The sequence below is a fragment of the Notothenia rossii genome (genome assembly GCF_949606895.1).
Source record: "Notothenia rossii genome assembly, contig: scaffold_45, whole genome shotgun sequence".
In the NCBI taxonomy this organism is placed as follows: Eukaryota; Metazoa; Chordata; class Actinopteri; order Perciformes; family Nototheniidae; genus Notothenia; species Notothenia rossii.
Genome location: NW_027639483.1, coordinates 79,630 through 94,484, shown reverse-complemented (window position 1 = coordinate 94,484; position 14,855 = coordinate 79,630). Strand labels below are relative to the sequence as shown.

Here is a 14,855-nt window from a genome sequence, read left to right as displayed (position 1 = left end):
GCCTACCAGTGGTGGGTCAAACACCTGAGGGCCCAGAAGCCGTGAGCGTAGACTTGAGGGGTGGGTATCAGATTTCTCCACACAGGTTGCTGACGCCAAAAGGGGGACCCGAGGAGCAGGAGGCCGACACAGCGGAGTTCGTCTGGCTGAAGGTCGTCAGGCCTACGTGACTCAACCCCAGGTTCTCCGGCCTCTACAGAGTGACCCAGAGGACATCTCATGCCGTCCGCCGAGGAGCAAAGGGGGACATCTGGTACTACTGGAGCCAGTGTGCGGCGAGGAACACTCCGGCTAGGACCTTGGAGGACATCAGGATGGACCTGGCTATCGTCAACGCGGACATCCCTACAGCAGACGACTTGGAAGCAGGCATCAGCGGACTGGAGGAGAAGGACCTCGCGGACATCCCGACAGCAGACGACTTGGAAGGAGGCGTCAGCGGGCTGGGGGACTTCTCGAGGCAGCAGAGGAGTCTACTTCTCTCTGATCAGATTCATCAGTTCCACCTTTGAAGGAAAGGCCACATCTCCCCCTCCCTATCAGCTGCCCTTGTTGGCGTATTCCGCTGAGGGGGGGGGCCCTGATGATTCAACAACACGCAAGGATGCTGCCGTCTGGCACTCAGGCTCTCACTCTGATAGTTTCTTCACTGTCATTGGAGGTTGTTTTCTGTTCTCAAAGGTTTAATGAAGGGGGACAGACACAGTATCAAAGAATGACAGTAGTTTGTTTCAAATGTCTTATGTGTGTTGGTCTCGTTAATGCGAGACCAAAAAGGGGGAATTGAAGGATTATTTGAATTATTTGAAGTATTAAAGTAACGGGGTATGACAGGAAAGTAAAATCTGGTATATTCATTTTGGTGTCACCTTATATATGTTCATGTGTGTTAAATTTGAAGGGACAAAGTATCCTTTCCTCCCCCAATATATTGAGGTGAGAAGGAGACACCATATTTGGGAATAGTGCCAGACTCTGGAATGTTTCCCTCGTAAAAAAAGGGTGTGTTTACACAGGCTTGAAGCAGATGTGTGTGTGTGTTTTCATTGAAGTAAATATAAGAGCTACATGATTACTAGTCAACTATACCTCTGTTCTTATTCTTTCATGTGTGGGTACTAAATGGCTACAAACATTGTGGAGAAATTAGCTTAAACATCTTTTATTACTCTATATGAAATGGAAGCAGCATGTCAAATGATCAGGGAAATCTACTTGTTTTAAATATATGTGTGTGGTTGATTGCTTTGTATTAATAATAGCAGTATGGGTAAAGGAAGCTGGAAATATGCAATGTGAAACCTTTTATTTGAAATAAAGATTCTGCAGGGAATATTCTTAAAGAACAATAGCTCAAGTGTCTGAAAGAGCTGCAGGCTAAATGAGTGTGCGGTACTTTTTACTGCTTAAGAGCATAGGTAATGTGTTCCTCGTTGTTATTGATATGAAAGTAATTAACATGTATTACGTATATTTAGCCAACTATAACAACTATATCTTAAAACATACTTTTAACTTGTGTGTGGTAGCCTGAGGGGGGAAGATGGACTCAGGGACCAAGGGCCATAAAGGGGATGTGTGTGTGCTGGCTGCAAGATGTGAAATAAGATAAGGAAACTTGTTGTTTAGAGCAGGTTCGTACCAGACACCAAAAGGTGTCTGGTCTTCGTCAAACTGAATGAGACTTTTTGTTTCCGGGTTTCTTCTGCTGTGTCACACTGATTGGGTGCGACAGGCCATGTGTTCGTCTCTGCCAATAAGATGACCTCTGGGGGAAAGCACGTACACCTCCTCCTCCTGTGTTTTAGTATGAAAGACTGTGTTTTCCTTTGGTTCGCGCTCTTGTTTTTCACCAGCCGTTCCTGAGACCTGTCTCACACGTGGGGTAGAACCTGAGCCCGGAGTACTCTGCAGAGTGCTTCGTGATTTCTTTGTATTTGTATCGTTACTGTATATCATTAAAAGCCGGATTATTGTTTAACTTGTATTCTGGTGTTTCTTAATCCCTCTCTTCTCCCGAATTCACCTAGCTTGTCAAACGACACGCGGAGACGAGGTTGGTTTGCAACATCCTCCAAATCTCCAACATCCTTCTCCATCAAACAGACAGAGAACCGGAGCTGAACCGTCTCCACCTGAGGCAACCAGAACCAAACCGCTTGCTGACATACAGAAATACTCTCATCAGTCCCTCAGACAGGGCTGAGCCACGAGATTTGGCACAGGAGCAGAGTTGGGGACATGAGAGCAGAATCCGCCCTCCATAAAACAGCAGAGAGACTGTAAAGGAGGAGATGAAATGCAAAGCAGTGCAAGAACAGTGGCATGATGTGGGCTGCAGATGTGACTGGGCCAAAGGCTGCCTAAAACAGTTACAGCGGATGGATTCAAGAGCTGATGGACTGAAGAGAAGACAGAATCAGAGGGGTTGGCATAGTCGATTTGAAGTGAGGAGGTCGGGGTCACGGCTTGAGACAACCAGGGGAGGAGAAAAGGAAAACGGGAATGAGTGAGTTTACACATAAACACACTTATTCACAAAACGCACATAGAAGACACCACATTTAAAGAACTTGAATTGACTTGATAAATAAGTAAAGATAAAACGAGGTATTAACCATGAATTAATCTGTTGGTAAATTCAAAATAGCAGTAAAGAGGAAACTATTAATGTAAAATGAGAAAATCATCCTAAAAACACACTGAGGGTTAAAGGGGGAGACATGAGGGAAATATGCACTACACTTTAAGCAGGGGGTGTTTTGGAGTAGCACAGTGTAGAACCATATTCTTCAATCTTTCCATCATATTAATAAATCATTCTTCAAGACATTTTTATTCATGTGTGAATAAAGTAGTGATCTCATTTGTTACAATATTGATTTCACCATTGTGGCATAGTTATTACCATAGGAGGGCTTTAGGATGGAAACTGTTTTTAATCCTTGGTAAAGTAAAGGGTGATGGTTGCATGTTCGGACACCCAAGATTCCACACACTGCTAAAGAGTTTAACATTGTTTTTAAGTAGACCAGAATTGAAGATAAATGAGTATAATGAGCTATGAAATGCAGAGCTACACAGATCCTAGTAATGTTTTGACTTAAGATAATAGTTATGTACACAAGTTTCTGAATTAGATTTCTTAGACATTTTAATACTACTTAGTTGTAAATAAATTGCAGTAGTAGTAGTACTATTATGAAGTGAGTTTTGTACCAAGTTGCCGGAAATGTGGGAAGCAGCCGTCCCGAGGACAAGTTAGAGATATCTGACTTAAGGTGGTAATCGTGAATTGATAAATGATGGCGCTCCATATATGACTGATTTTTGTAGACAGAGGATACTGGCCTATGCTGAAATATCAAAGTCTCTGCAGAGCACGACACATGGCCAATGAAACTGAGACCAAATGACCTTTGACCCTGACTGACAGTGTGACTTGAGAACAGCACTATCAATGACTGACTCTGGGGCTGACCAAACTTGACTTTACAACCTGACAGTGTGGGTGTGAATGAATTTCTGCATGTGATCAGTGCAACTGCATGATTCTAAAACAATAACTAACCGAGCATGTCTTTGGACTAATACATTATTTTGGAGCTCCATGGGAAACACAGGTTTCCTACAATTCCACGCATTTGGAAAAACGCACATGTGACCCGTTTCTAATTCCCACAGGAGTTGGCGGTTTGCAAATGTAAAACTCAAACTAAAATCTAAAGATTCTGTTTCTTTTAGGACTGCCAGCTGGAAATGAACACTTATTTTCCCTGGAGTGTTTACTGTGAAAGATGATGGATATACTTTTGTGAATGATGTTTGGTATTTTTCTTATAACCACTGGTTACCTGAAGGTTTTCTTCCCATACAGAAGTTTTTTGCACATGTATACATGTGTAAAAAGGGGGAGTGTGGGATATTTTCATTTAGGGACTGGAAGAAACCTGCCGCCCCAACTCAGATGTTCAATCTGACCATTGATTGACAGTTTTAGATTTAACCTGCTCCATATCTGGGGATAAGATAATGTTTGATTAATGTTGACATGTTTCTAATATTGATTGAGTTATAACAGGTAACACAGATGCAGAATCAGTGGCCAAGGGGCTACTGAGAGAGGTAATTCCAGAATGAGAATGAGAAGGTGAACTGTGATAATGAAAACAATTTTGTAATATTTCAACGCGTATTAAAGTAACTGAGGTTTGAAATGTAGAAAGAACATATTACAGCTAAGTTAAAACATAGTAATGTAATGAGATAGAATTTAATTTAGACAACATCTGGTAACTAGCCTGGTAAAGAAGTAAAAGCCATAGACTGTTTAGATCATTATGGGGATGTACATTTAATTTAAAGTCAAAATAGAAAGACATTTGATGACAGTATGTTGGATTTCTGGATTCATTTTTCAGCTTGATAATATCCAAGCAGTGACAGGTAGAAGCAGTCTCGCCTGGAAATTATTCACTTTGTCAGTATCATGATTTTAGTTGTTTTTAATCCATAACATTAGTGTGTTCCATTACCAGAGACATTAGCAGTTCATATTATATTTAGATTTTAAATGGGATCTCAAGGATTTCATTTATAATAACACAGATGCTTGTCAGGAATTCAGAGCTATTGAGATATGTTATTTAGTTCACCTGAAGATGTTGGGGTTTATTTTGTTGACACAGGCCAAGTATTAGAATTCTGAAGTGGCCTACCAGTGGTGGGTCAAACACCTGAGGGCCCAGAAGCCGTGAGCGTAGACTTGAGGGGTGGGTATCAGATTTCGCCACACAGGTTGCTGACGCCAAAAGGGACTACTTTTGTGAACCAAAAACGTTGGTACACCAAACATTTTTTGGATTTTTAAGCTAAGTATCTCATAACACAGTGCTCTAAGGTGAGTGACTTGGCATTTCTAGCAAGACCAGAGACTGAACATTTTTATATGTAACACCATGCCATTTTATAAGAAGTACATTTAAAAAGGTGAAATAAGGAGACATCTAAAAATTGAGAAAATACCCTTCACTTCACACTCCAGAGGGATCTGGTTGTACAATCTGGGATAATGTACAATTCACAGCCTCACAATGTCAGGAACTTTTCCTCTACAGATTGCTTTGGTCTGGCTTTACTCTTCACTGATTCGTTACAGAAACTTTGAACTCATTGGCTATGGAAATCAGAAGGAGGGGCTCATTATCATATGAAAATACGCCCGTATGTTCGCCCGTTTTTTCGCACCAACTTACGGGCCTCCCCGTATGTTCGTCCGTAGTTATGAAAAGCCAAAAGTGCCATAATACGGGGGTGAAAAAGCGCGCGAACATACGGGGAGGTCCGTTTTTTCACGTGAAAAAACGCGGAAAAAAACGGGGAGGTCAGTTTTTTCGCGCGAAAAAACGGGCCAATATACGTGCGAATGTTCGCGCGGTTTTTTATATGATAATGAGCCCCTCCTTCTGATTTCCTTAGCCAATAAGTTCAAAGTGTCTGTAACCAATCAGTGAAGGGTAAAGCCAGACCAAAGCAATCTGTAGATGAAAAGTTCCTGACATGGTGAGGCTGTGCTGTAAATTGTGCATTATTCCAGATTCAGGGGACTAAGTATTAATTTGCCTTTGAATATAATAAATATATCAATCAATATATCAATATAACCTGCCTTCATTGTTTTTTTAAATAAAATGGCATTACCCTTTTCCTTAAAACTCTGGAGTGTGAAGTGAAGGTATTTTCTAAATTTTTAGATGTCTCCTTAAATCCACTTTTAAATGTAATTCTTATAACATGGCATGGTGTTACATGTCAAAATGTTCAGTAGTCTCTGGTCTTGCTAGAAATGCAAATTCACTCACCTTAGAGCACTGTCTTATGAGAAACCATAGCTTAGAAATCCGATTTTTGGAAAACTTCAAAACTGTTGTGAAACACATATGTACTCATGTCATCCTTTTTTTTTTTGGTGTTTCAGATTTTGTTCACCAAAGTCTTTGGTTCACAAAAGTAGTGAAATATATCAATTACACTATAAGCCTATATAAATGTGTTGTTCATGTCTAAAATGAAAATGTGTAAATTATAATTTAGAGTAAAATATTTCCATCCCTCTACTTTCACCACAGAAAAGTTACATCAGGACTGAATAATGACTTCATATTCCATACCAAGGTTTATGTGATGTGTACAAATACACATTCAGCATTTCAACTTTATTTTTCAACCAACTATTTATGTTAACATATGAAACTGTAAAATCTCAATATTTCCAATATCATAACTTTTTCAACCAACTATTCATTATAAATGTAAAGACAGGGGGTCTTTGTCCATGGTCTTTGTCTGTCTTCCAAGACAGTGGGTCTGGCTGCTGTGTAGGTGGGGGTGATGGTGCATGGCCTGCTGGTGGCTGTGTCGGAGGGAGGTAGGTGGGATTGTCCCGGGTTGATGCTGGGATTGTCCCGGGTTGATGCTGGTGGCTGGATGGGAGGTACGTGTGCTAGGCGAGACTTCTTTGCTGGCTGGGTTGATCGTGATGGCTGTGGTGGAGACCTTTGTATCGAGGTGTATCTTAATCTTGTGGCAGGCCAGAGTCCTGCATCGGGTCGGGTATCCGCGGGTACCCGACGGGTGACCCGCAAAAAAGGTGATTTGCGGGTGGTATTTTTTCAAACGCTTTTTTCCGGGTTCGCTTCTGGGTAAAACAAAGATGATGCGGGTCCGGTTGCGGGTGTTGCATAATAAATATATTTAAACAATAATATTTTAGTTTAATGTTTAAATCCTCAGACCTCTCCTCCGCGGGACCGAGCATAATCATAACCTCTGCAGCGCATCTATCTGCTGCTGAGCGCACCACATTCTGAATGGCTGAGGTGAAGCTCTCTAGCGGAGAATACACCATTTTCAATAACTCTTCTTCAAGAGCGAAATCCAACGTCTGGGAGGCTTTTGGTGTCAACCTAGATGGAGAAAATAAACAACATCCCAGGCTTTTTGAGCCAAATATGCAACTGCGTGTGTTAATAATTGCACGTTGTCACTGCTTATATATATGCGGGTTCGGGTCGGGTTGCGGATCTTGTGCCGGCGGGTCGGGTCGGGTTGCGGAACTAATTGGCAATATGTGCGGGTAGCGGGGCGGGTTCGGTACTGCACGTCACGGGGCGGGAGCGGGTCTTGAAAATCAGACCCGTGCAGGACTCTGTGGCAGGCACAGATGGAGGTGGAGGCCGCTGTAGGGATGCTGGTCCTCTGGTCCTCGGGTCCTTGGTGGTGATGGCTGTGGTGGACGCCTTTGTACCGAGGTGTATCTTAATCTTGTGGCAGGCACAGATGGAGGTGGAGGCCGCTGTAGGGATGCTGGTCCTCTGGTCATTGGTGGTGATGGCTGTGGTGGAGGTCTTTGAGCCACGGTAGATTTTGACCTGGGGGCCGGCACAGATGAAGGTTCTGGCTGCTGGATAAACGCCGCCTCTGGGCCACTAGGCCCAGGCAGCTGTGAAATCTGAAGGAAAAAAAACATACCTTTACATTTAGCAAATCAAAATAACTGTATGACGTATTTTTCTCTAATCAAAAATGGAAATAAATCCACATGCCATATTATGAGTTTTATGAAGGATTAAAGCCTTCTTCATTTCCAGTATATAATACAGTGATAACACACACAACCCGGTTGACTGTACTCACTTTAACCTGGCTCTGTTGTACACTGATAGGCACAATATTAGCATAGCATTAGCGCGCTATTATAATTTCAATAATATGAACAATTATGAACTCAGACCAGCATTTCACATATTTATACAAGCAGAATACACTTGAAATGTAAGCCAAACTACTGCACGGGAGTCATACACCTAGTAACATAGAAGAACAAAGAAGCTAGCGGACGCCATTAGCCACTGTAGTGGAGCCGAACTAGCTGACAGAATGACATTAAACTACACATAAAGAACAGTTTCAAACACACTTCTTAGATCGAAATATGACATAATCTTTGTACACACTACTAACCTGTTGAACAGGAGAAATGAATGAAGCAGAGGGAACGTTGTTGCCGTTCCAGCCAGAATGCCAAGTCTGCGGCAGACACATAATAACAACACTTACTTTACGGCATGCGCTCAGCAACACATTCCCTTTTACGGCATGCCCACTGAGGCCTTTCCGTGTCCTATACTGCCCTCTGCTGTTTGTAATGATATACAATATTTAACATAAACATGCCTTCGAGAGTATAACTTAATTTATACAAGACAATATACATTGAAAATGTGCCCACATATTTATGCGGTTATCTGAATCATATTTCTACCCCTTATATTCGAAAATATATGATTAAATATCTAAAATATGCGCACTTCGACGCTGCGTGGGTGGACTCCAGTTATATCTTTCAAACTAAATCTATCCATTATCTGCTTGTAGACTAACGGTCAAAGGGTCTAATATCCGGGAGGGCCGGGCTCGAGTCTCGGAAAGGAAACGTTTTTTTGTGTTATCTCTTTTCATTCACTTACAATCTTTGTATAAATGCAAAGTATTCCAAGGTCTGCTTCACCTTAATTGTCCCAACTGCTTGGCAACAGCTGTCTGTTCTCCAGTTGTTTAAGGTGGTAGCCTGTCGCCTGCGTTCATGTTTCAAATAAATGGGAATTGATCAGCCTCAGATGTATTAATTTATAAAAAAAAAAAAAATTGAATTCGAATGTTTCTCTTCAGTGCAATTGCACATTGCATCATTTTTGTGTTCTTTGTTCTGTTTTAGAAAGGAAGGATTGTTTACTTTTTTCGTTGTCTACAAAACCGGAAAAACAACATAATTGTGCTTTTCCAGACACTGAAGAAAGAAAAATACCATGAATTTTCGGTATCAGGGCTGTTAGGGAAAAGATCAGGCAATATATCTTGAGAGAAAACTTATCTTTTGATCCCGTTTGAATTGTGCCACGAATTACACTTATGATGTTTGTCATCTTAAACAATCACTTCCATGTCAAAAAACTCAGTTTGTCGTAAAACTGTTGAAATATAAGACTATGAAAAATACGCAACTAGAAAGAAGTGAAATGTGCCAACGTGACGGCCGTCTTGGTGTGTGGTGCGCGACGGGGGATGTAGGTCATTGACTGGTTTCAGGCAAAAAAAAAAGTGTTACTTCACAGTTTTACGACACATTTCAATTTTTTTGACTTGCAAAATTATCTTTTAAATTGACAAAAATCATATGTGTAATTTGTGGTTCAATTCAAACGGGATCGAAAGATAATCTTTCTCTCTCCATTGACTTCAATACATACCTTTTCCGAAATAAGGTCCCATGGAGCTCAACCGGAAAGGGAGGGACTTCGCCTCTCTATGAGCATGCAGCAGCAGTGGCAGCAGCCGGAAAAATGTCCACGAGAAACTTCATCTTGCGTTGCAAAAGGACAATAAATGACTGCACAAGACTTCTCCAAACAGATGATGCCGGTCCTGCCGTGTTACAATCCACAGTAACGAGGTAAGGGCCAAGCCTATCGCTACTACCAACACAAAGGAATGTAGTTTGTTTTTGCATGTAACCTAAACTGAGGTTGTGTGAGATCTTTCACACTTACAAATTCTGTCTTCTCCCCTATTTCACCAAACCGTTTACTGGCAGGTTAGAAACCATGGAAAGGAGCCTCGAGTGGTCACGGGGCAGGCTAATTAACGTCCCTACAGCTGATCTTTTACTTCAGGACCTTCGGGAATATATACTTGAAGTCCGGAGATCTTGGCCTACCACACCCGCACAACAAGGTAGGTCGATGTGATAATTGTTCACTTTAGCATAGGCTTTCGTTGATAAACCAGTGCTAGTATTGTTGAGTACTAAGTGTCCAACAGGCCAATAAATTTTAAAGTAATTATTTGTTTTAAATATGGGTAATACCAATATAAACACCTTTTTTAATCTGTAGTTGCCAGCTATTAATTACAACATTCTGGTGAGACGCTCTGAGTCTCGAGTTGTCCACTTAAAACTGTACTCCAAATTCCACCTTTATATCCTGCCACAGTAGAGGAGACGCTATTCCCCCTCCCCCGTCGAGGGCAGTCTGGCCATCTGTAGTACACCACGTATCATCAAACGTGTGAATGAGGACATTGAAAGGGTGCCAGAGGGGGAGTCTCTGTCTTCAGGGTTGGAAGACACAGACTGCAACTATGTATCTCTATGCCCATACACATTTATGCTTTTGTTCTTACTGTATACTACAACTATAGTGTATTGCATGTCCACTGGTTTAATGCCAAACTGCATTTCATTTTTTTTTAAAGTATCTTTAGGCTGGGCAATGACAATAAAATAGACGCATTGTGTGCGTTTCTGGCACAACGGCATAAATGCGTTGCTTTTACAACAATGACAATACATGTAATCTAATGTTTTGCTGTTGTTGCAGGTCATTCTGGCTACCACGCCCCACTCATTTTGTTGGGTGGTCGAGGTCCCCCACAATTCAGCATTTCCAGAGAGCAAATCTCTTTTTTGAGGAGCTGTGGTTTTACAGCAACAAAGATGGCACAGATATTAAAAGTATCTCTGCGCACAGTGAGACGGCGATTGAGGTATGTAGCAATGTCTTCAACATTGGAAGTGCCATCTTGTCTCAATTTATTGTAAACATCCCAAGGAGGGGTTGTAGCCATGTTACACTATGCATGTTGTAAAGTAAATCTGAATACCGTAGGTCTCATATATTTAAAACATGTTTATTTTTCAGGCAGTTCCACATGCTGCGCTCTGGGACATACTCCACCATCTCAGATGCTACACTAGACGACCTCATCAAGGAGATAGTGGCTGGGAATAACCAGATTGGCCCTGAATCTGTCAGGGCACAGCTGCAGGCCCAGCAGATGTGGATACAGAGACGCAGAGTGCGGGACAGCATGAGGCAGACCCAGAAGCAGCTTCACTGGACATGTCCTCTCAAGCTGCAGAAGACAACTCCAAAACAGTGGAGGATCTGCAGAAGCAACTGCAGGAGTTAAGAGTCCAGCGAGAGTTTTGCTAACAGAGGTTTGCTGGCTCCGACGACAACATCCGATTCTATACAAGGTAATGTTTTGGCTAAATTCTATCCAAGTTTTTGAGATGGGTTAGCTTATAAAGAATCCTGTTTACCTGCCGTGTGACCGCTGACTATATGCATGCAGTGTTGGAATAAGTACTCAACTTAACTGAAGTATAAGTACAAATACTATGGTTTTAAAATACTCCTGAACTGAACATGTAGAATCATAAATCCTGTGTTTTCATATATAAAAAGTAACTAGAAACTATGAAGGTTAACTAAATGTGGTGGAGTAAAACATATTAATACTAACAACATACTGATAATATTTTACTACAAGTGGAAATCTTCAAAACCTTACCAAAGTAAAAGTATGTCAATATCCACTGCGTTTCCCCCAGTTGCACACGTAAGAATGAAGAGTAAACGTAGTCATTGTGTGTAAAATGTTCCCTGTATGTTTTAGATTATTATTACTGCTGCTAATGTAGTTGCTACATTTTACTGCTGTAGATTACTATACCTGCACCTAGTGCCTTCTTACTCAGTCTATTTGAATTGTAATGTATTATAGCAAACAAGAGGAAAGCATTAGCCCATGTGTTACAGTTAACACGATTGTATTTACTGTCAATTAATGACTGACATGTGTATTTTGTGTACAGATTCCCGAGCTATAACCACCTGATGGCCTTCTGGTTTTTAATTGAGCCTTCAATTCATTAAATGGTTTGTGTTACTAGAGCGATATCAACTGCCAAGAGTAATGAAGAAGTGGTTACACACGCACGTCCATCAACGGTAGGTTACGTTTCTTTTAACACACAATCTAAACACAAACTGAAGGGAAAATGTCTCTCTGACATTTCATTGCTTTTGTGTAGGCTAAAAGGCTAAAGTACTCAATCCTTTTTGAATACATCAGAGAACTAAAACAACTTAATGTTTTTCCCATAGTGTGCTACACTCATGACATTAATATAGTAACCTTTTTTTGTTTTTATCTTCCAGAGACAGCTGCTTCAGCCAATTGACGAGTTCTTCCTTTTTCTATGCTTGATGTCGGTGGGTTTGAAAGAGAGGGACCTTGCAAACCGCTTCAACGTACACCAGTCCACGGTGAGCCGCATCATTGCAACATGGACAAGTTTTCTTACAACTTTATTGGGGTCACAGTGCATCTGGCTTACACCTGCAGAAGTTCAAGCCCACCTCCCAGAGGCATTCAAAGATTTCCCAGACACACAGGTGATCCTGGATTGCACAGAGCTGAGGTGTCAAACACCATCCTCACTCCTCCTCCAAAGTGAAATGTATTCTACATAGAAATCTCATTGCACCATGAAAGCCCTGGTTGGCATAGCCCCACATGGCGCAGTGACATTTGTTTCCAGTCTGTATGGTGGTTCTGTCAGCGACAAGGAGATTTTCAAACAATCTGGAATAGCTGCGTTGTTGACTGAAAACATAGCAGTGATGGTAGATAAGAGCTTCCTGATCAGCGATTGCTGCAAATGCAAGGTGTACTGCCCACCTTTTCTGTCAAAGCAGAAGCAAATGCCAGCCTATGAGGTGAGGGAGACACAGGCCATTGCCAGACTGAGGGTTCATGTAGAGCGTGTCATTAGGAGGATAAAAGAGAACAAACTTTTTGATGGTGAATCCCACATAGGTATTGTTTGTATTCTTATCGATAGTCATGAACTTTCTCTTGTGACAAAATAGACTCTCCGTTAGTAAACGTTTACTCTGTGTAAAAGTGATTTCTGTGTGTAAAAGTGAGGTAAAATGTGTAGATGAATAACATCAACTTGTATTCGTCCCACACATACACACCTATAGATGTAGTTATATTTGTGTCTGTGACTTTATATTGAATGGGAAATAACTGGAAAATACCTGTGTAAGAGAGAGACTCCTGTCCCGCCTCTCCATTTTATTTTTAGTTGTGCATTGTTATTTGTGCTTTAGAAACATTCCACTTGAACTTTATTTGAATGAACTTAGTAGTAATTATTGTCCTATATTTCTTTCAGATTTCACAGCTGCCTGGGCCTAGGAGAAAGAACCTCCATCTGTGCCTGCACCAAGGTCAAGATCTACCGTTGCTCAAGGGCCTTCACCAGAGCCATCACCACCGAGGACCAAAGGACCAGCATCACTACAGCGGCCTCCATCTGTCCCTGCCACAAGATTAAGATACACCTCGGTACAAAGGCCTCCACCACAGCCATCGCGATCAACCCAGCCAGCAAAGAAGTCTCGCCTAGCAGACGTACCTCCAATCCAGCCACCAGCATCAACCCGGGACAATCACACCTACCTCCCTCCCACACAGCCACCAGCAGCCCATGCACCATCACCCCCACCTACACAGCAGCCAGACCCACTGTCTTGGAAAACAGACAAAGACCATGGACAAAGACCCCCTGTCTTTACATTTATAATGAATAGTTGGTTGAAAAAGTTCTGATATTGGAAATATTGAGATTTTACAGTTTCATATGTTAACATAAATAGTTGGTTGAAAAATAAAGTTGAAATGCTGAATTTGTATTTGTACACATCACATAAACCTTGGTATGGAATATGAAGTCATTATTCAGTCCTGATGTAACTTTTCTGTGGTGAAAGTAGAGGGATGGAAATATTTTACTCTAAATTATAATTTACACATTTTCATTTTAGACATGAACAACACATTTATATAGGCTTATAGTGTAATTGATATATTTCACTACTTTTGTGAACCAAAGACTTTGGTGAACAAAATCTGAAACACCAAAAAAAATGGATGACATGAGTACATATGTGTTTCACAACAGTTTTGAAGTTTTCCAAAAATCGGATTTCTAAGCTAGGTTTCTCATAAGACAGTGCTCTAAGGTGAGTGAATTTGCATTTCTAGCAACACCAGAGACTACTGAACATTTTGACATGTAACACCATGCCATGTTATAAGAAGTACATTTAAAAGTGGATTTAAGGAGACATCTAAAAATTGAGAAAATACCTTCACTTCACACTCCAGAGGTTTAAGGAAAAGGGTAATGCCATTTTATTTAAAAAAACAATGAAGGCAGGTTATATTGATATATTGATTGATATATTTATTATATTCAAAGGCAAATTAATACTTAGTCCCCTGAATCTGGAATAATGCACAATTTACAGCACAGCCTCACCATGTCAGGAACTTTTCATCTACAGATTGTTTTGGTCTGGCTTTACCCTTCACTGATTGGTTACAGACACTTTGAACTTATTGGCTAAGGAAATCAGAAGGAGGGGCTCATTATCATATAAAAAACCGCGCGAACATTCGCACGTATATTGGCCCGTTTTTTCGCGCGAACATACGGACCTCCCCGTATGTTCGCGCGTTTTTTCACCCCCGTATTATGGCACTTTTGGCTTTCCATACAAAGTTTCGCACCAATTTACGGGCCTCCCCGGACTACAGACGAACATACGGGCGTATTATGGCACCTTTGGCTTTCGATACGTACAAGGACATGCTCCGTAGACCGTCTCATTTCGCAGTCGGTCCACCGCGGGCTGCGAGGCTGGGTTATGGAAAGCCAAAAGTGCCATAATACGGGGGTGAAAAAACGCGCGAACATACGGGGAGGTCCGTTTCTTCGCGCGAAAAAACGCGCGAACATACGGGGAGGTCCGTTTTTTCGCGCGAAAAAACGGGCCAATATACGTGCGAATGTTCGCGCGGTTTTTTATATGATAATGAGCCCCTCCTTCTGATTTCCTTAGCCAATAAGTTCAAAGTGTCTGTAACCAATCAGT

At 41.4% G+C, this 14,855-nt stretch overlaps 2 protein-coding genes across 6 annotated transcripts in view; one reads left to right on the top strand and one right to left on the bottom strand.

Moving 5' to 3' along the window:
• Positions 1 to 14,855, bottom strand: part of LOC307027782 (uncharacterized protein) — a 71,207-nt gene that overhangs the window by 28,497 nt on the left and 27,855 nt on the right. The window contains exon 1 of one of the 4 annotated variants that reach the window (XM_079696118.1): positions 7 to 5,702. The exons of the other annotated variants lie outside the window; for them this stretch is intronic. The gene's annotated coding sequence lies outside the window, so the exon portion shown is untranslated. Of the gene's footprint in view, positions 1 to 6; positions 5,703 to 14,855 lie in introns of those variants that run through there. 4 annotated transcript variants of the gene reach the window in all.
• Positions 8,419 to 12,119, top strand: LOC307027780 (uncharacterized protein). 2 transcript variants are annotated; one of them, XR_013804760.1, is made up of 5 exons: positions 8,419 to 9,511; positions 9,653 to 9,792; positions 10,440 to 10,605; positions 10,761 to 11,098; positions 11,720 to 12,119. XR_013804760.1 is itself a non-coding variant. In XM_079696115.1 (4 exons), the coding sequence occupies exons 1-4, from the start codon at positions 9,402 to 9,404 to the stop codon at positions 11,029 to 11,031; spliced, it is 687 nt and encodes a 228-aa protein (XP_079552241.1). In that variant the 5' UTR covers positions 8,419 to 9,401; the 3' UTR covers positions 11,032 to 11,690. The 2 variants fall into 2 exon arrangements, 1 of the variants encoding a protein (XP_079552241.1); XM_079696115.1 differs by lacking the exon at positions 11,720 to 12,119 and having other exon boundaries at positions 10,761 to 11,690.